The sequence below is a fragment of the Podarcis cretensis genome, assembly GCF_951804945.1.
Source record: "Podarcis cretensis genome assembly, chromosome: 14".
Lineage (NCBI taxonomy): Eukaryota > Metazoa > Chordata > Lepidosauria > Squamata > Lacertidae > Podarcis > Podarcis cretensis.
The window spans coordinates 32,845,865-32,872,205 of NC_137183.1; the positions used below are offsets into that span (position 1 = coordinate 32,845,865).

At 45.3% G+C, this 26,341-nt stretch overlaps 3 protein-coding genes across 17 annotated transcripts in view; 1 reads left to right on the top strand and 2 right to left on the bottom strand.

Annotated features, from left to right (window-relative positions):
- The window catches only part of LOC307202538 (hydroxyacylglutathione hydrolase, mitochondrial), a 26,561-nt gene continuing 220 nt past the window's right edge, over positions 1–26,341 (bottom strand). Inside the window, exons 1-10 of one of the 5 annotated variants that reach the window (XR_013832924.1) lie at positions 22,193–22,355; positions 14,423–14,604; positions 12,450–12,514; positions 10,089–10,206; positions 7,980–8,088; positions 6,374–6,477; positions 4,790–4,891; positions 3,675–3,754; positions 336–2,528; positions 1–275 (exon numbers count right to left, since the gene is read on the bottom strand). Coding sequence is in view for 4 of the 5 variants with exons in the window: in XM_079952622.1 (XP_079808748.1) it covers positions 2,429–2,528; positions 3,675–3,754; positions 4,790–4,891; positions 6,374–6,477; positions 7,980–8,088; positions 10,089–10,206; positions 12,450–12,514; positions 14,423–14,604; positions 22,193–22,265 (933 nt within the window). In the remaining variant the exon portion in view is untranslated. Of the gene's footprint in view, positions 2,529–3,674; positions 3,755–4,789; positions 4,892–6,373; positions 6,478–7,979; positions 8,089–10,088; positions 10,207–12,449; positions 12,515–14,422; positions 14,605–14,946; positions 15,061–17,720; positions 17,871–22,192; positions 22,356–26,341 lie in introns of those variants that run through there. The other 4 variants (XM_079952622.1, XM_079952623.1, XM_079952624.1 and 1 more) reach the window with 4 other exon arrangements.
- Positions 22,396–25,795, top strand: FAHD1 (fumarylacetoacetate hydrolase domain containing 1). Its single transcript, XM_079952657.1, has 2 exons — positions 22,396–22,527; positions 23,688–25,795. Exon 2 carries the CDS (start codon positions 23,802–23,804, stop codon positions 24,474–24,476), a length of 675 nt encoding a protein of 224 aa, XP_079808783.1. The 5' UTR covers positions 22,396–22,527; positions 23,688–23,801; the 3' UTR covers positions 24,477–25,795.
- MEIOB (meiosis specific with OB-fold) overlaps positions 24,923–26,341 on the bottom strand; it is a 22,079-nt gene continuing 20,660 nt past the window's right edge. For all 11 annotated transcript variants that reach the window (XM_079952585.1, XM_079952582.1, XM_079952592.1 and 8 more), the window contains exon 14: positions 24,923–25,963. In XM_079952585.1, the coding sequence (XP_079808711.1) occupies positions 25,823–25,963 (141 nt within the window). In that variant the 3' untranslated portion in view covers positions 24,923–25,822. The remainder of the gene's footprint in view (positions 25,964–26,341) is intronic.

Consider the following 26,341-nt stretch of genomic DNA (forward strand, 5'->3'; position numbering starts at 1 on the left):
TTAGCGCAAGAGATGTTTATTGTCAGAGCAGAACACCATTGTCAATATTTGGAATAAAAGGCTCCCACACAACTTACACCTGAGGCAGCTGCACACCTCCACACCACTAGATGGCAGCATTCTTTTTAATGCTTCCTGGGCAAAGAAGAGCAACATGTCTACGTAGTTTCTCTTGCTGTGGCAGCGCCAATCAGCCACTCATGGCTGGTGGGCACACAGTCACAGCAGTAGCTAAAGCAGACTGCTTGGTGCCTTCCAGATATTTTGGACCACAACTCCCATCAGTTGTCACCTGGGACCAATGGGAGTTGTGGTCCAAAACATATGGAGGGTACCAGATTGGGGAGCCACTATACAGTGGCTTTTAGAAAGGGGCAGGCAAGACCCCCTCACCTCTAAATTATCCCCAGTTCCATAGTTCCTGGTGTATGTGTGTGTGTGTGGGGGGGGGGGAATACACTCTTTTCTTCCACTGTTTTTTACAACATTCCTGGCTTCTTGGAATCTCAATACTGCACTGAGACTGCTTTCACGAGACCCCAATTCCATGGGTTCTGGGAGGGGTCTCGGAAGCTGCAACAGCTTTAAAATGAGTTGGCCTGTTACTGGTGACACCTCTTAACTCTGATCCTAGTAGTTCATCTCTTTTATAGCAATATATTAGTTTTCTGTATATACACATATGTCGGTATGTACACGAGTCAGCTGAATCAACAAGGAACACAGGGGGTGCGGTTTGAGGGGTGCTGGCAAGTGGGTTGTCCATCTGGAGGGGTTTCGTGGCCCCAACGTGAGCCGTAAAAAGGTATACAGTGCTGTCAAAGGCGTTTTAACTGTCACTGGTTCTTCCTGCAAAGAACTCTGGGAGCTGTAGTACACTGTGTAGAAGTGTCCCCTGCTTCCTCAAGCTAACTTCCAGTTCCCAGAGTTTCTTGGCTGAGAGACACACCCATTTTAAAAGGTCTGGGGATTTTGTTTTGTTTAAAGTGCAGTGTAGACACACTCAAAAGAAAACGATACCACTGTCAAAAAACACAGCTTTCTTTTAGAAAAGAGAGATGGGGGAGAGGGGGGTGGTCAGACCTTCTCTTGACTCTGTAATCTGTTGATCCTGGTTTTCATTAGAGTTGGATAGGGATGCCAGATTCAAAAGAACAATGCAGCCCAAAAAGATGTGTTCAGATTAGTTATTTGCCCCAATGGCAATTTTCCGCCGTGCTCCATGCTGATGTTTTGCTGCTGCGCTGTCTGCACTGGTGGCTCAGCACACAACTAATCTTCAGCGTGGACAACATGCACGTACCATGGCTGTTTCAAAAGCAGGGGCACAATCTTGCTGTACTCTCAGCTGGCTAGCTAGAGGCATGTCCGCACAGGGGTTTCTCCATGGACACTCAAGCGTGCTCATTCAGCATCCCTTCTACACCTCATCTGCCCCAAGTGGCAGAACTGCGGCATTACAAGATGGAAGAGTCCACAAAACTGCAGCCAACACTACATTCCTCTCCCCCACCCAGATTTTCGGTTGTGCCCTAAGCTGTTCCCATGCTGACATGGCCTAGGATGGGGAACCAGTGCCCCCCCCCCCAGATGTTACTGGACTCCAAGCAGGGCCAACGACTCAGGATGATGGGGGAAGGGAAATGGATACTGTTATGCTGCCAATGTGGGGATCCATACCACATTTTTAAACCATACCTTTTCCACTTTAACAGCCATGGCTTCCCCCAAATAATCTTGGGAACTATTGTTAGTTAAGGATGCTGCGAGGGGTCTCCTAATAACCCTGGGCAGCCTTAACCAACTACAGTTCCTAGGATTCTTTGAGGGAAGCCATGAGGGATAAGGGAGCTTTAAATGGATGCTGGGAATGTGAGTGAAATCAAGAAGGCTCGCTCCAAGCCTCACAAAGCCAGCTGGATTTTTCACAAAATGGGTTTTCAAAGCAACTGATGCATGGATAAAATAAAAAACAAACAAAAAAAAAACAATTAGAACAGATCCACTTTTCAATCTGAGGCAGAGGGTGCAAACATTTCCCCAGAAGTCAAAACAAGCGAGGGCAAAAAGTTGATCTGAATTTTGTCCTGATAACCTATGAAACAACCAGGTCGCTCCTCTCCCAAGTTCCATGCACCCCTCAAAAAATAAAAAATAAAAACAAACTTACTGTTACACAGTGGTTCAAATACAGGAATACAAGAAAAATTAAATTTTAAACATTTTTTAAATAGCTTATAGGACATTTCCTATAAGAGCAAAGTGCTTTGTTTACACCTCCTTTTAAGACAAAAACAAAAAAGATCCTTAGACATGAATTATTTTTAACATAACAGAGCAATGGGAAACTTCATCTTCCTTAACTAAATCAACTTTGGAAAAAAAAGAAGAAGGGGGGGTGGTGGAGAGCAGGAAAGCGGCTGGGATTTCACTCTTTTGGCACTTTGAAGTTGTCCTTCTCTTTCCGGATGGCACCCATTGTCCGGATGGGGTCTCCTTCCCTGGCATGTTGCTGCACTGTCGGCTCCCTGCCAAAAGAAGGAAAATGTCGCATGTAGGTGACAGGAGATAACAGGCTATTTGGTTTGTTGAAAATGGAATATCTACGGCACCATCTGCTCCATTCATTTACAGAATTGTGATCCACTTTAAGCAGTCATGGCTTCAACGGTAGGGTGCTGGGAACTGTAGCTCTGTGAGGAGTTTCCTAACAACTTTCCAATCCAATCACAGCTCATTTGGAGGAGAGGCATGCTGGCTGACAGACAAGCCATGCTGCTCAACAAACAGCTGCTCCCAGGATTCTTTGGGGGAAGCCATGACTGTTTGAAGTGGCCCTTTAAATGTATGGTGTGAATATGGTCCAAGTTATTTTGTTCAGAGAATTCCACAAGCACCTCTACCTGAGAGTAAAAAATACAATGGGTATTCTACTCAGAAAGTTCTTCCACTGAAAGAAATGGACCTAAGTTAGCCATGTCCATTAATTTCAATGGTTATACTCCGAGTATCCATACAGTTTTGGAAAACTAATATTACCTAGAGACTGTTGCATGCGATTATGGACACGCCCAGTGTTGCATATGCACAACACTGTTGTAAGCCACAACCAGACAACAAGCACAATGAAGGAAGATGGAGGGTCCAGGACACTCATTCTGACTTTATGGATGCAACTACCACCAGGTTGTGAAAAACTGCCTGTTTAGCTGGCTCATAAGAAGCAACTCAACACATGTATGTATGGCAAGCTTTTCTTTTGGCCTGTGGGCCACATTGACCCTTGGCTAACCACCTAAGGGCCACATGCACACACACAGCCCCTCTGCAACAGCTGGAAGAGCTTCCTGCCCTTCTGTGCTCCTCAAATGATCAAAGTGATGCCTGGGATGGGGCTGTTTTGCATACTCATTAAGGCGCTGGACTTCAACTCCCCCATCCCAGCGCTGTGCCTGCTTAAAAATAATGTATAATTTTCAAAAATAGACAAATATAGTTCTTAGATGCAGGACATCAGCAAATTAAGATTCTTGCTTTCAGAGAGACTGACCACTCCCATCTCACGAAACCAGTTCCACTCAAGCCATGGACCCACAGCCGCAGTTCCTCAGAATGCAGGATACCTTTCCCCACACCTTCTCTTTCCCAAAGCGTCATCCTCAAACACAAATTACCTGACTCTCATGAACGGGTTGTAGGTGAATTCTTCGCCAATGGTCGACGGGATGGTCGGCTCCCCACCATCGTATTTTGCCTAGGGGAATCATAAATTGCAGAGTTGGAAGGGATCCAAAGGTTTATCGAGTCCAACCCCACTGCAAGGAGACATCCAAAAGTGCTTTGGGATATGCCTACACCTACTGATCCTGAATGTTCAGTTTTCATCCACTAGAAATTTTGGAAACTACTCTATCTGTTCAAGATGCATTTGGATATTTAAGGTATCCAACCAAATGTTGCATGATGGTGCCTGAGATCAAAGAGCAGGTGTTCATAAAATCATAGAATTGCTAATGCTCTGCAATGCAGGAATCATAGCTAAAGAATCCCTGACAGATGGCTAATTAAGCTCTTTTTAAAAACCTCCAGTGAAGGAGCATCACCACCTTCCAATATTCCTCCAAGTTTGGATACAACTGAATGTCATTTTGAACCAAGATGACAGACCCAAACCTTTTAAAACTAGTTTTTACCTAAGTTTTTGATTATGATTCCTGAGATCAATGTGCAGGTTTTTGTCTACATTTGGATACAACTGGACGCTATTTTGAATCAAGATGGTGAAATGCATTTTTCAAAAAGTGTCGTCTTTAACATAGTGATTTCATCAAAATGATCTTTTGGTTTCTTGGGATTCCCAAGCTAGGCTGGGTACAAGGCTGCTGGTGAAAAATAGCATTAAACCCCTGACCCTTTTTCTAAGGGAGGTGAAAGAAATGGGAAAACAGCTCCCGCCTTCCAGAGATCTAGCCAGCAAAGACACTCAGGCAGCCGTCACTTTTGGAAAAAACAGTATACCATTTGACAAAGGTTCTGTTGACATTAGAACTTGCATTGTTTGCTCAATGTTCAGTTACCTGCCATGCCCACCCACCTATGAGTCATTAGCCCTCACCCTTCCAACCCCTGCAAAACCCACCCCTGCCCATTTTGGCTACAGGCCTGGACTAGCACTGCCGGAGTAAAGGAATCAAACTGGAACTGCCTGTCCCAATGGCATGGGGTGCGGAAGGGAACAGAGGCTGCCCACTGACTGCTCTCCTCTCCAGGAATGAGAAGCCCATCTTGCCTTTGCCCAGGAGAGTTTTCGCTGGATCGCGCTGTTGTTGGGCTCAACATGCCGGGCAAACTTTAAGTTGTTGATGGTGTATTCGTGACCACAGTAGACTTTCTGGAAAGGAAGGAAGAAGAGGAAGGCAGTTAAAAGTCACTGAAGGCCTTGAGGAAGGGCAGTAGCTCAGTGGTAGAGTATCTGCTTTGCAGGCAGAAGGTCCCCAGTTCAATCCTCAATAGGACTGGGAAAGTAGAAGGACTCAGTAGAATGCAGCTTCCTATTTAAAGCAGCCATTTGTTCAGAGCCATGGGGGCTGGAACCTTTCTGTATTTTTAGGGAAAGGAACAAGGCTCAGGGGTACAGCTTTGCGTGCAGAAGGTCTCAGGCTCAAACCCCAACATCTCCAGGTAGGGTTGGGAATGTCCCCAGCCTGAAATCCTGGAGGGCTGGAGTACTGTGTCAACAGTACTGAGCTGTATGGACCACAGATTCTGTCTCAGTGTAAGGCAGCTTCCCACACCCCTAAGTTGCAAGGCAACTGCTTTTTGTGCCTAATTCTGAGTTTTTCAGCAGACCATCATGCTGAAGGAAGAAGCAGTCAGCATATGATCTTGGTCAGGCACCTTGCTGCTTTGCTTGATGCTCACATAACTTTACTCTCAACTCTGTCCCTTTGCCAGCCAGTTGATGGAGGCGAGCCCACCCATTTTTCCTCTGGTGCCAAGCCACTTCCTTTGTTCCCTTAATGGTCTATTACCCAGGCTATCAGGAAGTTAGCCTGGCTATTCCAGGAATTAGAGGGGTCTCGGCATGCAGCCCACTCCCCCCCCATCTCACAACAATATATACCTGATGGCTCTGAGGTGAGCAGAGGGATTAAAACCTCTCTGGCCAGCCCAGTGCCCCAATGGGGAGGCAATTCATACTTTTCCATTGCTTTGCCTAACATGAGGGCCAGGTCTGTCTTTTAACCGTTCCCTGGGAAAAGGTTATTTTGCTTCCTGGTTTGACAATGCAAGAGCTGGGTGGGGGCTACTGGATGCTCTGTTTTTTATATCTGTTTCATTTGGACGTAACTAACCCTTCTTTTGGCCTCAGGGCTGCATTCATGCTTGGCTAACTCTTGGGGTGGCACATGCCAGTGGTGGGTGTGATCAACTCACACACTCTCTTGCACAATCTCTCTCTCACACACCGACTGACCTGCACAGATCAGCTGAGAAACGGGGTATCACCTCTGCCCCTGTGCATCAAATCATCAATCGATTGACCAGGGAGAGAAAGGGCATCGTCTGTATTCCCCATCAGGGTGCTGGGCTCCCAACCTCAGCTCTGTGCCTTATTTTTGCCAACACCACCAGAATCTGTGGGATATTTTTTGGAGGGGAATGGGAAAATGTGCTTGTTGCCGGTCAGACCACAAAATGGGGGGTTAGCCACCCCTGGCTTATCTGTTGTTGCTTCCCTCAAAAAGTTTTGGGAGCTGTAGATTGGCCTGGCTGGCAAGAGTCCTCCAAGAGCGAACACAGTTACCAAAGTTAATTGTCTTTAGTATGGAACAGACACACCCGACCCAAACAGGGAGCCTTTGCGTGGTACCGTTTCTGGAGGGAGTCGCCCCAAGATCTCAATAAGGGCTCTGTACATTTCCTCGGGGGTTCCTTCAAAGAACTTCCCGCAGCCTGCAACAAACAGTGTGTCACCTAGAGAAGGGAGAGAGAGAGGAGAATGAACACACTTTAATGATCTCATTAAAGAACCAAGAATTGGGAGCACCATGGTGGAAAAGGGTAAACCAGGAAGGAGATTCTGCTGAGGCAGAGGTGAGTAACTTCAACAATAGGGACTAGAAGCTTACAGTGAGTGACAAAGAATCAGCATAATGACTTGAGGGAAGCTGAGTGACCAGCAGACCCAGAACTGTGTGCAGTCTCTAAATGCTATTGAATGTGGCCCTCCATTGCTTCGTGAGGTTGCTCTCCGTTCTTCCATCCTGCAAGCGTTCATCCCTTCCCTGTTCCATTTCCTCCTAAGTTTTCATGGCATATTACTGGATTAAAATAAAATGGATTTTTTTTACGGTGCTCCTGTAAGTTTCTTAGATTTCCAAATGTGCCCCAAAATATGAGGACCCATGAGACCAATCTTCCTGGAGAATGGGATCTTAAACTCTAAAGGTGGGGTAGCAAAGTGAAGGCGCACTCACTATAGAGCACCCACATTTAGAAGGTTGGGGGGGACGGACAGATCCGTTCAGGGTAACACTTGCACACTGGAAAAAGGGCTGTGAAGTGAGAAAATGTGTCAAGATGCAGAAGGCAGTTCTTGGATTCAGGAAGCAAAGTGGCAGATCACAGGCTTTGACCAACACGTAACCAGCTGAACGTGTTTGGTCACACCCAGATGAAGGCAGTGGGGTGGCCAACACCCAACCAGACAAACGCATTGGGTGAAGCTATATTAAGACATCAGGAGGGCAGAGAGAACATCTTCACATAAGAGCATGGGAAGAGTCAACTCGATCAGAACAGCGGCCCATCGACTCTAGCATCTTATTCTCTAACACAGTGGCCAGCCAGATACCTGCAGGAAACCTGCAAGCAGGATCAAAGTGCAATAGTACTCTGTCCACCTGCAATTCACAGCAGCTGGTATTCAGGGACATACTGCCTGCAGGCATGGAAGCAGAGCACAGCCATTGCGGCAAGGAGCCATTCATAGCTCCATCCTTCATGAATTTGCCCAATCCTCTTTCCAAGCCATCCAAGCTGGCTGCTACTGCTGCCTCTGGTGGGAGCAAGTTCCACGGCTTAACTCTGTGCTGCGTGAAGGATTTTTCTTTCATTTGTCCTGAATCTTCCAACATTCAGCTTCATCACAAGTCCACAAATTCAAGTGTTATGACAGAAGGGGAAAAGCTTTTCTCTATCCATTTCTTCTATGCCATACATAATCAGAGAAAAGGTGAGTGAGGAGGGACATGAATTTATAAAAGCCCCAAATGCTGCAACCTTCCCTCGTGGTCATTTTGACTACACTTATCTGAATATTTTCCAACTCTACAATATCATTTTAATAATATTTTCATGAAGGCAATCCCTGCACTCTCTTTGGGCGGTGGGTTAGGTTGCAACCCGCCCCCCCCCCCCCCCGTGTTGCTCAAGCTGCTGAGGTCAAGACAAAAGAAGTGCCCCCAAACCCTCACCTGTGAACACAGCAGGCGGCTCGGAGCTGTTTGGCTTGGTCACAAAATAGCAAATGTGTCCAGAAGTGTGGCAGGGAGTAGAGAGGCATTTCACGTTAAGAGAGCCAACCTAAAAAAAGGTGGAAAAGCTCAAGTCATTGAGGGGGAAAGCAATGGGGCATATAAACCACAATTGCCCTCCAAGGGCACGACCGCTCCGCACCAACATGGCGAATCTCAGATTGGTAACACCCACAGGGGTGAAGAGAAGCAGAGGGGTGGGGATGAGGAGGAAAAACTGATGCAAGCCAATGACTATGGTCTAGTATTGTGTGTTTTGAGTAGTCATGACTTGCGCCCACTTCTCGGTTGCACAGAACTCTTTGTCAGGCAATATGGGAAGCTTGACTAATTCTCAGCTGTAAGAAGCACCCGTGACAGCTGTGCGGCCTTGGTTATTCCAACAGGAGAAAGGGTCTGACAGTTTCAACAACTCACCACATGCAGCGACTGGGGAAATCAGGCTTGCTTTGTCCACAGAGGGCAATGAACGCCTGTGTGGGCGGGCTATGAGATCACCCATTAAAGGCTGCATTAGATGTGATGTTACTCACACAAGTGGTCCTCCACCAAGGTTTGCTTTTTCTTTAGTATTTAGCAGTTGCACCCCTTATGTCCCTCCCCCCCCCCCCCGTAAATCCAGACCACAGTACAGTGGAGGAGGGTCTTGCCCTCGGGCCTCCACTGCAGCTTTGATCCACCTCCTTCTCCAGCTACTTAGCAAATTTAAAAAAGAAAGCAAGTAGGCAAGGATCAATCAGCTGGTTAACATCACATCTAGTTTGACCTTCAGGATTGTCTTTAGCTGAGTTTTACTCAGACTAGACCCACTGAGATTAAGGGAGCTATGTTAGCCCATGTTCATTAACTTCAATGGGTCTACTCAGAGCAGGACTAGCATCAGATACAACCCTAAGCCCCCAGCTACCAAAAATGCTTGTGCAAGTAACCAGTATTTGAAGCCAGTGAGATGTGTCCATTTCCCCCACTGGAGAGGTCTGCGATACTCCACAAAGCCTGCATCTGGGCTGGGGAACATGACATTGGACCCCAACTACCAGCAGCCCACATGGCTGAAAGTGGGGAGTGATGGACGTTGGAGTCCAGCAAGGACTGGAGGGCAGCAGATTTCCCATCCCTGACCATTGCAAAAGTAGATCTAGTTCAAGTTATCGCTCTATCTACCCTGTAAAGCACGGGAGGCTAACCTGTGTCCCTCCAGATATTTTTGTTGGACTCCAGTTCTAACCAGCCCCAGCTAGCATGGCCAATGGTCAGGGACGATGAAGAGTCCAGCAACCTCTGGAAGACCATGGGTTAGCCGCCCCTGTGATGAAGGCCACCTCTGGGATAGTTGACATGGCAGCCTCTTAAGGATGACAGGACCTCCTCGTTGCTTCTCCCAGATGCCCTAAACGGTCAACCACTGCTTGAGAACACCTCCTGGGCAAAAGCTGCTGGGAGGCTGTGACATTAGCGCTTAGAGAAGGCCTTTGTTCACACGAAGTCTTTGTCAAGAGGCTGATGTGGCAACAGACTGTGTGTCTTCTCATTTGCACTGCGCACATCTGCTTGTTTTATGGGCAATACAGGGCCAAAATCAGAGGGGTGGAAACTCTGTGGCACTTCTGGTGCATCACATGACTCCCATGGGAGGCACCTGGTGCCACAGGGTGTTTGCCCCCCGTCTTCAAACAGGCCAAATGGCCAGGGAGTCACCCTGCTTAAGGAGGAAGCTTCCCCCCCAAACCTCTCCTTCCTCGTGATAGCTCCATGCTTGTGGCAGGTGAAAAGGGCCATTCTGAGCCAGCACTGCAACTGTGCATTATGTGTTCCTGTGCTTAAGCAAAAAAGACAAACCAAACAAAAAACAGGAATTTCAGGTCAGGAAGTCCATCTTCCACAAGCAGAGAGCTGCCACGTGCAAAGGACATTTGTGTGGGGAGGAAACGGTGACAAGAACGCAATTGCCATGCTCCAGGGCCTTCTTGTGCCTCAGTGCTCAAACGGAACACATGATTTCAGAGGATGTTTTGGGCAAACGTATTTCCCCCGTTTCTTTCTTTTTACCTGAAATGACATAAGATGAGAGACTTTCTGGGTCAAGGCTCCAACCCTGCTATCTCCCCCGTACACTTGTAACCCCGGCTCCATCTTTACAAGTTTCTCATTGCCACCAGCGTGGTCCCTAGAAGGTCAAAATGGTCAGACTTTGGAGCAAAACACACAAGAGGCAGTCTCTTACAACGCGCATCAAGCAAACGGCCTGAATCCTGCTTTTCTTTAAAGTTAAGACATTGGTCCTTTTTTTAAAAAAAATGGAACTAATGGCCTCATCCTGTAGTCCAGGGGTGGCTACGGGGGTGGGGCAATGGTCCAAGGGCCTGCATCCACCCATGGACAACCCTGGGGGGGGGGGCTGCATGTAGGTGTGGCAAAAATTGGTGTGGGTACCATACTGGCGCACAGGACACAAACACTGTAATGTGTGTAGGGGCTGGCTCTATCACTGGGCTGAGTGTGGCAGCCAATTTGAGGTATCATGAAATGACAGCAAATTCTTACTTTTTAATTTATCATTTGGTTGAAATTAATCAACATAATTAATATAGGTCCATTAATTGCAATGGGGCTATTATTAGTAGAACTTACTTAGACAACAGTCACTGTATTTTTTATTCCCAGGTAAAGGTGCTTGTGGAATTTTCTGGACAAAATAACTAGGGCCGCATTCACTCTGTACATTTAAAGGACTATGACACCACTTTAAAAAGCCATGGCTTCACCCAATGAATTTTTAAGGGTGCTGAGAGTTGTTAGGTAAAGGTACCCCTGCCCGTACGGGCCAGTCTTGACAGACTCTGGGGTTGTGCGCCCATCTCACTTAAGAGGCCAGGGGCCAGCGCTGTCCGGAGACACTTCCGGGTCACGTGGCCAGCGTGACATCGCTGCTCTGGCCAGAGCCAGAGCCAGAGCCGCACACGGAAACGCGTACCAGGCTACCATTTCCAGAGTGGCTTAACAATTTCCCATAGCGAACTACCACTCCCAGAATTCTTTGGGGGAAGCCATGACTGTTCAAAGTGGCATCATAAGTGCTTTAAATGTATGATATAAATGTGGCCTTGGTCAGACTTGGGTATTCTACACCTTGACTTGGAAGCAGGTTGTTGGGTGTTGCTGTTTCACCTCAGGCAGCAAAATGCCTTGGCCTGGCCTGGATAGTGAGCACCACAGTGACTTTACAGCAAGGAGCTCATCCTGTTTCACACAAGAGAGGCACACAAAGAAAAGAGGCTCAGGGGAAGAGATAAAGGGAGATGCGTCAAGGCAATTCGATTAAGAGGAGGAAGTCCTTCTTGACTTCAAGATACAATTATTAAGGCCATTGTGGTGTTAAAATTAAATGATGCCCTCTCATAGACCTTAAATTTGATTTCCAAACAAAACTGAAGCTGGTTGAAATGCCATGGGAAGTACTGACTTGTCAATGTTGTTGTTTAAAAAAATTTTTTTTTGGGGGGGGGAGAAATTAAAAAGTGTCTTGACTGGAAATGAACAGGAATGAAACTGATTGAAATTTGGAGTGGGCAGTGAGATTACTCTGTGTGTGTGTGTGTGTGTGCGTGTGTGTGTGTGTGTGTGTGTAAGGACGTGCTGAGAGGCAGTTGGGTCGCAGGGTTTTGTTGAATTAATTAAACTAAATAGTTCTAACTAGATTCTGAATGAATGTGCAATTAATGGATACTATTTTGAATTTCATTGTTTTACCATCTTCTTTAGTGTGTAGTACAAACCGCTATTCTGAATAATGCTTTTTATACAGTAGGGAGCACTGGGGATATGTTTATGGAATCAACGGGGCCATGGCCCAAAAAGGTTTCGGAACCACTAAAGTATACCATGGCAGCCTCCCACAGCATGAAGCTGAACAGTACATACCCGTATTTTTCACTCTATAACATACACCAGACCATGACACGCACGTAGTTTTTAGAGGAGGAAAACAAGAAAAAAAAATATTCTAAACAAAATAGTGGATATATGATTTTTGTGGTTCATGCTGTGGCCACAGACATGTGATCTGACAGTGAGTTAAATGATGCCCCCTCATAGACCTTAAATTTGATTTCCAAACAAAACTGAAGCTGGTTGAAATGCCATGGGAGTAGCCCAATGCAAAAATCCTGAGGATCCATGTGGATCCATGCTTTGTAACCACGGAGGAGGGAAGGAAGGGGAACCATGGATCCTCTGCTCACGACTGCAGCAGATCCCCACCCCCCGCAGGCATTCGCTCCATAACACGCACAGACATTTCCCCTTACTTTCTAGGAGGAAAAAAGGGAGTGTTATGGTGCAAAAAATACGGTACATCACTGAAGCACAAGACCTTTCCTTTATTTAAATCATATAACACAAAAGGGTTACCAGTGGTGATGCGTAGTAAGAACAGTGGTCAGTTTCACTCCATGCTTTCTGACTGCATCCACAACCTACAGACACAGGAGGAAGAGGAAAGATATTTACCTTTTCACAAAATCTATTTGAGTCACAACCAGCTTTGTGGCTTATGTGGATTCTGTGAGTCCTTAAGGAGGCTAAGAGACATGTACTGCAAGGCTGGAAGGACAAATGCCCCCATCCCCATCCCTTGCTGAATGGCCTGAAGATTCCACAACACTTTTTTTAAAAAAATTATTAAACACTTTCAACTTACCAAATTATCAGTCTAAATAACCAATTACATTATTCCCCCCCCCAAGGACTTCCCTCAGCTCCCCTCTCTGATTTCTTTGCACATATTGTTCTCTGCATGTTATAAAATTGTACATATCCTTGACTTATCTGTCATATGTTCTACTAATAAATTTATGGATGTTTATTCAAAACCTGCCAAGGAGTCCAAATCATTTTGTTGTCTTTTTAGATAATTTGTAAATCTTCCCTGAAGTCACAATTGTCCTTGTCACACAATTTATATGTCAATTTGGCCAGTTCCGCATAGCTCATCAGATTTTCTTGTTACTGTTGATTTCACAACACTTTCTGTGGCTACATTCACGCCATCCATTAAAAGCACTGTTGTTTACAGTCATGTCTTCCCCCAAATAATCCTGGGAGCTGTAGTTTATTAAGGGTGCCAAGAATTGCTAGGGAATCCCTTCGAAGAGCAACAATTCATAGAATAGTTGAACGATTAGCCCCTCTTCCCAGGGAAATATGGGAATTGCAGCTGTGGGAGGGCGAGAGGAGAATCCTATCAGAACCCTTAGCAAATGACAAGTCCCACAATTCTTTCAAATGACTGTTGAAAGTGGTATCATGGTGCTTTAAATGGATGGTGCGAATGTGGCCTATCTTCAAAACCATGGCTTATTAAGGTCAATCTCATTTAGATGCCTATTTGGACATAAGGAGTCCCTGTAAAAGGAAATACTAGGAACACCAGCAGTTTCCTTATATGGGTTGGAAAAAAGCAAATACATTTCCTTCTTTTGAGTATAGTTAATGCATGTGATACTTTAAACTTGATGGTAGGGGGGGAAAAAACCCACCTCAAAGCAGTTTACAAAAAAAGACAAAACAATAAAATTATGACTAAAAATTTATAGCAATAATTGAAAACATACAAAAAGTTAAAACAGCAATAGACTGAAACAAATGAAAACTCACATCAACTTTCTAAACATCTGAGTAGGCTTGTTTAAACAATAATATTTTCAGCAGGTGCTAAAAAGAATACAGTGAAGGAGCCTGCTTGTTATCAATAGGCAGGGAGTTCCAAAGTATAGGTGCTGCCACACTAAACAACTGAGTTCTTACAAATGTGAAACAGTTATTATGCGGTCCTTGCAAGAGTGCCAATTCTGCCATCTGCAGTGGTCAAGTGGGCACATATTGGATAAAGTGATCTCATAGGTAAACTGGTCCCAAGTTATTAAGGGTGTTATAGCCTAATAAAAAAACCTTGAACTTGTCTCGGTAGCAAATCAGCAACCAGTGCAGATCTCTGAGCACAGGTGTTATACGCTGACAACGCCTCACTCCTGTCAGCAATTGTGCTGCAGCATTCTGCACTAACTGCAGCTTCCAGATCAAGCATAAGGGGAGCCCCACCTAGACGCCCACACCGACTGGCAGCAGCTTTCCAGGGTTTCTACCAGGGGACATTCCTAACCTTTCCTGGAGATAACAAGGACCTTCTGCATACAAAGCAGATGCTCTTAAGCAATGAGTTACGGCCCTTCTCTTTAGGAACATAAGTAGCTGCTTCATACAGAGTTAAGAGGATTGGATCCATTTAGCTCGGCACTGTGTACACTGACCAACTCCGCAAGTGTGGATCTGATCATCTAAACTGTGTTTTCCAAAGCTTGTAAACCCAGAAAGGGCAGAGGTACCTTCTGGGGCTGCACAGGGTCAACTATCGCAGCCTCCTTGGTGTCCTCGTCAATGAGCAGGTACATGTAATTGTCTGTGAGGGCCGGGAGCAGCTCCACCTTCATGCTGGCTTGTGAGATGACCTTGGACGCTCTGCTTTCAAACTCGGTGTGGAGGAAGCTGGTGCGAAATTGCGGCAAACCTTCAGGAGATTAAGAAGAAGGACAAATTTTAGGACAGACAGTGGGTCCAGCAGTGAAGGCAAATGTGTGTATTGGGGGGGGGGTGGCGCCCACGATGCTCTGGGCGGAGACTGGTGAAATATTCCAATGCACCAATGAAAGAGCAGTTTAGCTAGTGGGGGAGAGAATTTTGGGGAGGGTGACAGTTAAACAGTCAACAGATAGGCAGGAAGGGCCTTAAGAAGCTGCTTTGCACCAAGTCTGGCCATTGGTCCATCTGGTCTTGGGGGTGGGATTACCTAGGGTGGTGCTAAGAGAAAAGGAGGCAGCAGGGGGTCCCTCTAAGCACCTTGATCACTTACCGTACTTTTCTGTCTATAGGACGCCTCCATGTATAATACGCCTATTTTGGGGGTCTCAAATTTAAGAAAACAGGGGGAGATTGGCAAAAGAGTTGTTGAGCTTTTTTTGCGCAGTTTTCAAAAGCTGCAAATCAACCACCCAACTGCTGGATCATCAGCCAATCAGCAACAACCACTGACGCACCAACCAATAACACATACAATAGCCGCTGACAGCCGCAGTAGCAACCAAATAAAAGTCCACCCTATGCACTACCCATGTATAAGACGCCCCACACTTTTTTGAATGATTTTGAAAGAAAAAAACATAGTCTTATTCACGGAAAAGTATGGTATTTACAACTGACCAGGCTGGACCCCAAGTGAAACACCTTCCTCGCTTCATATTAGAAGTTTTACTGTTCTTATTGCTTTCAAAGCTATTTCCTTTGATCACAATTGTTTGTATTTATGATTCTGAGATTCACAAGTACAAGATAGCCAATTATTGGTAACAGCTATTGATTTTGTTGCAGGGACGCAGGTGGCGCTGTGGGTTAAAGCCTCAGCGCCTAGGACTTGCCGATCGAAAGGTCGGCGGTTCGAATCCCTGCGGCGGGGTGCGCTCCCGCTGCTCGGTCCCAGCGCCTGCCAACCTAGCAGTTCGAAAGCACCTCCGGGTGCAAGTAGATAAATAGGGACCGCTTACCAGCGGGAAGGTAAACGGCGTTTCCGTGTGCGGCTCTGGCTCGCCAGAGCAGCGATGTCACGCTGGCCACGTGACCCGGAAGTGTCTCCGGACAGCGCTGGCCCCTGGCCTCTTAAGTGAGATGGGCGCACAACCCCAGAGTCTGTCAAGACTGGCCCGTACGGGCAGGGGTACCTTTACCTTTACCTTATTGATTTTGTTATAATTTAGTTACCACACCTCTGTGGTAGGTGAAGGTCTATGCACGTGTGGTAAGTGGCTAAATTTATGCTATAAACTTCCTTCAGCCTTACACTTTCATTAGTAAATATTATTTTTTTAGTTACAAGATTAGGTCAGAGCATATATAAATATTTGCATATATGTATTTTTTGAATAAATATGCAGTTAATTGTTACTGTTTCATATTTTATTGTGCCGTTGTCTTCCTTAATAAGCTGTACAAATGGCTATTTTGAATAATGCTTTTTATAGGGTAGGGGGCACTAGAGGTGAACTTGTGGGACCAAGGGGGCAATGGTCTCCAAAAGTTTGGGAACCGCTGCTTGAACCTGTCAGCTAAGGCCATTTCCTACATTCTGTCATACTAATGCTTCAAACTTAATGGACGATCACTTCTCCAGAAAAATGCAATCTACACTAGAGCAGCCACCAAGAGGCGCAGCATCAATAGTTTAAAGTAAAAATAAATAAATGAGGTGACCTCATTTCCCAAAGTCATCGTTACATGCTATGCTGAGTCATCTCCAAGTCCCTTCAAAAGTGTACAGCAGTGCCTCTCAGTAAGCGGAAGAACCCGTTTGTCTCCCCACAAAGAGACTTGCTTCTCCGGTTGTAATTTTTTTAATTCACGAGAGAAACTGCCTTGCCCAATGGAAAAAAGTAATTAAATTAAACAGATACAAACAGAGAAGCTTTTCAAATGGCTACACACACATTATTAATATCCTTACAATAACCCTGTTAAAGCAACAGCATTATTCCCATTTGGCAAATGGGAAGGAAGCGGAGCTGAGACAGAAGAGAAGGGTGGTCCACTCCAAGCAAGGGTGGGGGAACTTGTGGACCTCTCCGGATGTCGCTAGACTCCCAGTAGGCTGAGCAGGCAGCAATGCCAAAGACGGCTGATGGGAGTTGTAGTCCGATAACCACCCTGCTTCCTTTCTCTCCCCCACCTCATCCACATAGCTGTCAACCTTCTCTTTTTTTGTGGGAAATTCCCTTATTCCAGCGCCGTTTCCCGCTGCTTCCTGCTGCTATCCCGGATTGTTAGATATCCCATAGACTGTCCCCAGAACAGGTGAGGCTGCTGATTCCTTATTTTCGAGGCTGCTGATCCCTTATTTTCAAATCTGAAAGTTGACAGCTATGCTCATCCGCTACAGCCTGGTGGAATGGCTGCTGCCATCTGGCAGTCAATGGAGGGAGGAATCCTGTCTCTCAGCAGAGCTTTGGGGGGAAATCCCAGTAAAAACACTGAAGTCTGTCTATCCCTGATTTACACTAACTAGAAGTGGTTTTTCGTGGGATTCAGACAAGGGGGTCTTTCCAAACCTTACCTTGAATCGCCAGGGATTGAACCTGGGACCTTCTGCATGCAAAGCAAGTGACTTACTTACTGAGCCACAGACCTCCACATAAATGCACGTTGTTCCCTGATTCTGCCATACACTTCCCTGAGTCTAGAGGGGTGCCTTGAACCTCACTATTCAGGGGTCCTCAAAGCAGCATTTAAGCTAGCAAGAGTTACTGGTCCACACAAATCTCGACAGGACACAGTCATCAGTGACCCAGATTGCAGGTTTTTCCCTGCCTGGAAGTTTATTTATTTTAATTACGTACGGCATTTTTACACCCTGCCCTTTTGAGCCAAAAAAGGGGCTCCCAAATCAGCATAGAAAAATCAGTACTACAATGGCCCCTGATATCAGACTGAGAATATGAAAAGATATGACACACAAGGAAGAAGGTGGAAAGAGCAAGCTCGTGCAGGTCCTTAAACTTACAGCTCCTATAACACAGTTATATTATTTGGAGACAATTCTACCACAGGCTCCCATAAAACAAGGATTATTTACAAACTTGCCTTAAAGCACACAAGCAGTGGAGTGCAATGATGAAGGATCCTTCCTTTCTTCCTGTGACCTGCAGGACTCTTGAGTCTTCAAGCCATCACAGAGCTACCCAAGCTCTGTATAGAGTCTAGACTCTAGGAAGGCTGTTTCAACACCTACAACCTCCACAATCCAGCTGTGCAGATGGCTCAGCTAGGCTGAGCTCCACCCACCCAGCACTGCTGTCAGCGATTATCACTGTTTGTGTTGTCAGCAAGTCTGGCTTACCGCAAAGATGTACCAAGGGGTAGGGTTGGGGGGGCCCTATTTCCCTGGGGTATCTCCCACACTCCTAGTTCTCTGTTCTAGAGAAGCTGAGTGGGGTGGTTAAGCCTTTATGAAAGTCTTAGGGAGATGGTCAATCACACGGTTGGCAAACAAGAGCAGAAACTCATGGGGCCTGGCCAGCAAATCTGAAAGTGAAAGGCGCCATGGAAAAAGAAACGAAAGTGATTATTAAAAAACAAAGCATTGGGAGGGTGGATAACCAGGAGTGCGAAATGAGCTAGGATTTTTAAAGCCGAGGTTCCTTTTTTGTACAGTGGCAGGTTGAAGGGAGCTTAATAGCAACTCAGAGTTTGCCTATTCACCTTGCACATTCTTTTAGCACTGGGAATGCACTGACTGGGAATACACTGGGGTTAAAGAGGAAGCAGCCTCATCCAAAGAATGGGGGAAACCCAGTCACATGGGTGGGGTACTAATCTAATATTATTATACTACTACTACTACTGTACTTTTTAAATTATAATAATTTGGTGGTGTCATCGCCACTAGAGCCTTTTCAGTGGTGGTTCCCTGGTTGTGGAATGCCCTTCCTAGTAAGGTGTGTCCATCTCCATCATTACTAACTTTCAGGAGGGATTTGAAAACATTCCCATTTACCCAGGAATTTGGCAGCTGGAGAATGCAGTTTCTGGCAACCTTGAGATCACCGGTTAGAAGAATGTTTTTAACTGCTTTAGATGTTTTTTAAGTATAACTTATTTTAGATGTTTTAATTGTAATATGCTGCCAGTAGTATCAAATGCATTGATTAAGTCTGATGCAAGTCAGATAGCTCATAGCTTTGGCTGCTTCTGTGTACAACTCCACAAACTGGCTGGGGGAGTTCAATCCACATTTCAAGTTGGATTGACCCTGTCAGCCATTGCCATCACCACCTCCAAAAACCCCACCGACTTGTACTCAAACTGGTGGAAAAAAACCCAGATCCTTCCCTTCTAGTTTCCTAATCCCAGACTACAGGATTGTGGTAATTTTCAGTCTCAAAGGGAAAACTACCACAAACAGCTTCATGATGTTAAGCTGAAACTAACATGAACATCATTTGAACTCAATATTCATGGGAACTTGATTTTTTGGTGTGGCAGCACCTACACTTTGGACCTCCCTGCCTAAAGATATCAGGCTGGCACCTTCACTGTATTTTTTTTGGCCCCTACCAAAAACATTATTGTTTAGACATGCTTACCCAGATGTTTAGAAAGTTGATGCAAGTTTTTATCTGTATTTAGCCTATTGTTATTTTAACTTCCTGGGAGTTTCAAATGGTTATTGTTAATTTTACATGTTGATAATTTTCTTGTGGTTTTTTTGTAAATTACTTTGAAGGGTTCTTTTTACAATCAAGTGAATTTTTTTAAAAACTACCGTATTTTTCGTTATATAAGACGCACCAGACCACAAGACGCATCTAGTTTTTGGAGGAGGAAAACAAGAGGAAAAAAAATCTGAATCTCAGAAGCCAGAACAGCAAGAGGGATCGCTGCGCAGTGAAAGCAGCAATCCCTCTTGCTGTTCTGGCTTCTGGGATAGCTTTGCAGCCTGCATTTGCTCCATAAGACGCACACACATTTCCCATTACTTTTTAGGAGGGAAAAAGTGAGTCTTATAGAGCAAAAAATACAGTATCTAATAAATAATAAATAAATAAATATATTTTTAAAAGACTTTGCCTCATTTTAACCAAGTCTGTCTCTTCTCTGGTGCAATTTTGCTACTGGAAGTTCACATGAACTCCTTGTTGTATCATGTACTATGTGGTCTGTGTTACAGTAAAAGAGCACACCTGCAAACACTGGCCTGCAAGCACTCCAATTGGAGAATAGCCTCTACCAAAGACATCAAAGACTTTGAAGAAGCACAGACTCAGGATGAAAGGGAAAAAGGAGCTAAGAGGAAGGAACGTTTGGAAAATCCTCACTGTGATCAACTCTCATCGGGAAACCTAAGTCCCCACTGTGGAAAGGACATGTGGATCCAGAAATGGCCTCCACAGTCACTTATGGACACACTGTTAAGACCATATTCATGGAAGACAATCTTAGTCAGCTATGAGTGATTGCCAAAGAAGAAGAACAGAGCACACGGTGAGTTCCACATTCCCAAATTCAATAAAAAGGAAAATATTAGAGCTACCTTTCCATCTTACAATGTACAGCAGATTTTGTTTATCAAACTGTAAGATGATAACCGATTCCTTACTTCAGGATACAGGCATGTGCCCCCACCCTGAGAAATAGCTCCACTATTCTACAAAGCACTTTGTAAGCATCCACTTGTCTCCTTAAACCTACTTTGCTCTTCTCCTCCATATTTAATATCTTCCAGAAGTAGAACTGAAATTAGTTTCCTTTTCAAAATTCTCTTTTATGAAATTTGCTGTTGAATATTATCCAGATATTAAGTACCTATGGTACTTGACAACATTTAGAGGCTAACATGCAATAGACACTGTCCAATTGCAAACATGCAATAGTATGTAGAAGCCAGGAATATTTGATAGCTGGCACGTAATCATAGCATTTGAGACATAATGTGAAATGGCATTTAATATTTCACAGATGACAGCTTGATGAGATGTCATGCATGCCCATACAATCAAGAGACACCAGAGAAAGTTTTGTTTAATGTCAAAACACAGTTTCAGACTTTTTGAGTGGTAAGACAAGAAAGCCCATCCAATTTCGTTGCAGCTCATTTTCACTCAGGCTTGGAGATGCCTTGTTGCAGTTTTACCCAAATCTGCTGCCCTTCAGCTGTTTTACACTACAACTCCCATCAGCCCCAGCCAAGCATGGCTGTGTTCCCATCAGCCATGGTATCCTATGTGCTTGCTGTATGGGGCTGATGGGAGTTGTAGTCCAAAACAACTGGAGGACACCTGGTTGAGAAATAAAGGTAAAGGGACCCCTGACCATTAGGTCCAGTCGTGGCCGACTCTGGGGTTGTGGTGCTCATCTCGCTTTATTAGCTGAGGGAGCCGGCGTACAGCTTCCGGGTCATGTGGCCAGCATGACTAAGCCGCTTCTGGCGAACCAGAGCAGTGCACAGAAACGCCGTTTACCTTCCCACTATTTATCTACTTGCACTCTGACATGTTTTCGAACTGGTAGGTTGGCAGGAGCAGGGACCGAGCAACGGGAGCTCACCCCATTGCGGGGATTCGAACCGCCGACCTTCTGATCAGCAAGTCCTAGGCTCTGTGGTTTAATCCACAGCGCCACCCAGTTGAGAAACAAGGCTGAGCTAATTCCTGTTCAACAACTCGCCACCCTGTGTCTATTGAGGCTGGTAACTTAAGCCCTTGCGAGTTTGGAAGTGAATATGGCCTCAGGGGCCTTCAGCTGCTGACCGCCCCCCACCGCCAACACATTTAGCAACTTGTGGGTCAGTCTCACTCAAACGTCATTGCACCAGCGACACGACTTTTGCTACGTATAATAAAATGAAAGAGAAGGTGGAAGAAAGGAGAGAGAATGCGTGTGTGTCTACACTGTATACCAGGCACTCCCAAACTCGGCCCAGTGGTCAGGGATGATAGGAATTGTAGTCCCAAAACATTTGGAGGGCCGAGGTTGGGGATGCCTGCTGTATGCTATACACGTTCTATATTCGTCGAAGTGTTATAGATAACGCTCAAGGGGGGATTTCTACTTCGTCCAGGTCGCACAGATTCTCAGAGATCTGAAGCCTCCGCACCCACAAAAAGACAATTCCCAACGAAAAGGAATAGCTATAAATAGATACCAGTATGCGCGCACTGTAAATATGTCCAGAGAAAGTGTGTCCATATTCCAGACTGGGTTTAGGAGGGGGGGCGCGGGTCTGAAGAGGTTTGAAGGTCTCCTGCCTTACAGTGAAGACTAACTTATTTTTTAACTCATCATTTAAAAGCCGAGTGTCATGCAAGAGATTTCATGCAGTTTGCAATTCGTGCTTTGCGGGCGACCAGAAGGAAAACGAGCGGCTTTGGCGAGCTAGGGGTGTCCGCAGAGCGCAAGATTCCCCCTCCAATAAAGGACACGTCCAAGAGCAGCTGCAAGAGGATCCTCACCGAAAAAGGCGCTTTTTCAATAATAACTTTTAACAAGATAACGGCGCTCCAAACCCTGCAATGTTAAGGGGAGGCGACGCTTCCTTCTGCTGCGGCTCCACTTACCCGATCGGAGCCCCAAGAACAACACAGCGGCTGCGGCAGCGGCGCCGATCCTCCCTCCGCCCCCGCAGACCATGGTCCAAGGCGGAGGCTGCAACCAGGCACCCTCCGCGCCCCCTTACACAAGCACCGGCCGGGCGATCTGTTTGGTGCAGATGCCTTCCAGCCCCTTTCCCTTTGGCCCCTGACCCGTCTCAGGCAGCCAATCGCTTCCCCGGACTCTGAGCCGGGCGGGGCGTTTATACGATTGGAGGACAGGCTGGCGTCCTTGCAAAAAAGGCGAGACGGGCGCAGTGGAGTGGCGGCTCTTTTCCTTTAGGGATGTGTGACTCTGAAAGGTAAGCAAGGTTGCAGCGGGCGACTCTCGCTTAGAAAATGAGACCGCCCTTGCAGAAGTATCTGACGGCGGAGGAGGCAAAGGGTAAATGGTTGAGCTAGGCCTTGTTAGGGTATAACAACAGAAATAAAGAGTCTTTGAGCGCACGCAGAGTGCACTGTTTAGGGAAGTAGACCTCTTAGGTGATGAAACAAGGCTTGCCCAAACACCCAGAATATTTCAGGGCCTGGAGTCAGCCTGGCACATTTAAAATAATTAGAAAGTGCATTTGAGAAGGGGCAGAATGCACAAAATCTTAGCCAACTGTGTGGGCAGTGGGACTCGAGGGACAGATTTTTTTCTTTCTTATTGTGACTATTATACATGGGTGTAGTGAAGTGGGGACAGGGAGGGGCAGCTGCCCCCCCATAAATAAAAATCAATAAAAATACATAGCAAACTGTGGTCCTGCCCCCCCCAACAAAAGGCCTGCCGCCCCACCCCACCCCCCAAATAATGGCTGTTATATTTGGAGATGTTCTAGTTCTGACTACTTGCCTTGTTTAGGATCTGTGACTGACAAACTGATGCCAGGTGACAGGAATCTGAGCTGGGCAGCCATAAAACAGGGAGTCCCAAGCTTTCACCCATGTTCCCGCACTTACAATCTACTAGTGATTATTACAGTCTGATTTGCTAAGCTATGATGTGAATGAGCAAGTGTGCTGGTGCAGTGAGAAAATCGTGCCTGCCTTGCTCCTCCTGTTCCTTTCATGCCATAGCTTTGTGTAATGTTTGAACCTGGGATGATGATTTGTCTTGCTTCAAGCAAACCATGAGCTGTAACCAATGTATTTTTTGCCAACTGCTCATGGATTGTTTGAGGGAAACACCACAAGCCTGGGTTCGGATGTCATGCTAATAAGCCACACCATGTCTTAGGTAGTATGTTGGGGAAGTAGCTAAGTGGCCAGGATTTTCTCACTGTGGACTGCATCCTTGCTCGTTCATGCTAAACTATAGTTTGGCTTAGTATTATGTGTGAATGAGGCTAATGCATTGTGAAAGTACAAAGAATGGGCTTGACAGCTGTATTGAGAATTTCTGGTAGCAAAAGAAGCTGAATGGGAAGGAAATGTATGAGTTTTACCCACAGATCTTTGTTTTATTTTTCTCCCCAAGCTGAGAACCAAGCAGCCAGATTGAAGTGAAGAAATTGCGTCTGTTGCAGCAAAGTTCTAGCTGCCCCACTCAGAGCTCATTGTCCTGCAGAAGTATAATTACCGAGAGGGGGAAATGACTTCTTCAAAGCCTTTGGCCAGGTTCTGGGAGTGGGGCAAGAACATAATCTGTGTGGGGAGGAATTATACAGAGCATGCCAAAGAGCTAAAGAACACCCTCCCAACTGAGCCGCTCTTCTTTCTCAAGCCATCATCTGCCTATGTCAGGGAAGGCTCTCCCATCATCCAGCCCTACTACTGTAATAAGCTGCACCATGAAGTGGAACTTGGGGTGGTGATCGGGAAGAGAGCCCAGGCAGTTTCCCAGAAAACAGCAATGGACCATGTGGCAGGCTATGCCCTCTGCTTGGACATGACAGCCAGGGATACCCAAGAAGAATGCAAGAAGAAAGGGCTTCCTTGGACAATGGCCAAAGGGTTCAATACCTCCTGTCCAGTCAGTGACTTTGTGCCCAAAGAGAAAGTCCCAGATCCACACCAGTTGAAGATCTGGCTAAAGGTAAATGGGGAGATGCGACAAGAAGGAGATACATCAGACATGATCTTCTCTATCCCCTACATCATCAGCTACATCAGTGGTATTGTCACACTGGAAGAAGGGGATGTCATCCTAACAGGAACTCCAAAAGGGGTTTCTGCTTTGCAAGAGAATGATGAAATAGAAGCTGGGATCCAGGGGGTGGTGAGCATGCGGTTTCAAGTAGTTCGGCAGAAATGCCGGCCTTTATAGGGGATGTTTCCTTTTACCTTAAGAGCAGATTCAAACTGTAGAACAAAGGGACACTAAACCATTCCTTTCCTGTGGGACAGGAGAGACTGGGAGCTTAGATTCTCCTTATATAGCAACCAAGTAAAATTGGCTTTCCCCTCATTCAGGTTCTAGCTTCTTCCACATTGACAGACAGAGTGAGAGAAGGGCTGAGAGCACATCTTGATGGGCATTTAATATATTCACAGTGTTCAGGCATCACACTAAGCCCTAGCATAAGAAGGACAAGTCACAACAAGCCTCAGGCTTGTACACTCTTTGCTCTCCTCTTTGGTTCTGGCGCAGCAGCAAGTAGTTCACTTTCAGTTTAGATTAACTGCAGACCCCCCAAAACTGGTTAATCTTAACTATGGTTTGTTGAACAAAGCAAACTCCAGACCATAGGTTATGAAGCTGGTTTTTTAAAAAAACAAACAATAGTTAACATTAACATGTGGTTCAGACAACACACTAAACTATGGTTTGAAAGTGAAAGCTTCCAAATTATTGAAGGACGTGCCATAGGAAGAGGGGGGGAACGTGCAAGCTTATACTCACTGTGGCTTATACTTGTCATCATAAACGATTGTGTAGCCTTTCTTATAAACTAAGTGTGGCCTTTCTGAAAAGCGCAGCCAAAGAATGTAATAATTATTCTTTTCTACCAGACTAGACTGCTTTTATAGAGTTCAACAGGGAAAATTATATTAAAATATACACATACAAAATGGAAATATGGTGAAATTTAGAATATATTTTGTAATGAAGTCTGATGCAACTGTATACTAAGGTGTAAACAAAACAAAACTTCTATCTACTTGCCTCAATAAATTTCAGACACACTGTATCATGTGACTGTTGTCTGTGAAATAAAAAAACTTGGCATTTATAGTGTTCAATGTACTTAATCTTATTTTGTCTGAAATCCCACAGAACACAGTTCCTGCTTTTCATCTAATATAAAATTGAAAGAAATAGGCTCGCAGAAAAAAATTAAATTTCATAAGTATATTTTTCTTCAAATATGTTATACATGGAATGAAAACTTTGTTTTAAAAAGAATGTAGATAGTATATCTAGGTCTCTTGAGTCAGACTAAGTCTGCCTTTGCCAGCCTTGTAAATCCACCATGTTTTGGACTAGGTCTCTCATCAGTTCCAACTGATGGAAGCTGGACACCAATTTGGTGAAGGATGGACTAAGGTAAACTCTTCCTTAAACGATAGTACACAGTTTTAAAACATGAATGATAAAGCACACTTTCTAGCATCTTTGCAATGAGAATTCAATGCACCCCCCCAGATGTAAATTCACCATATTACAACAACTTAGACTCCTTCCAACTGTTCTGAAGCTGGGCAAGGTAGGTCTTTTCCAGGCAGGTTTTGACTGGCCTCCACAGGATCTGCTAGTTTGCAAGAAAGCAAACTAACTCTCAGTCCAGTTCGTGAATTGGGCGAAATAATAACCTATAGAAGTAAATTAGATTTTTTAAAAAAAAAAAATACTTCTCCAAAAAATACAGTTTGCAAGAAGATAATGCAATTTTATATAAAGTTAGAACTACATATTATGTTGTGCAGTGGCAGTTTGAAGGAGAAGATGGGCAGGTGAGGGCTATTAGTCCTTCTGACCTTGTTTTCTCACGGAAAATCTTGGTGCACACACACACTAGTTACTTTTAACTTCATCCACTTGGATGAGCAGTTACATACAGAAATCTATTATCTACCAGAAAATGTACAAGCTGACATTTCCCCCACCTGCCCCTCCAAAGTTGGTTGGTGTTGCCTCCTGCAGAACTTGCTGGATAAACTGGTCTATATTAATGGCAATCATAGAAAACG

Excerpts from the sequence above, each read along its gene's own strand:
- FAHD1 (XM_079952657.1), top strand. The coding sequence starts at position 23,802 with ATGACTTCTTCAAAGCCTTTGGCCAGGTTCTGGGAGTGGGGCAAGAAC.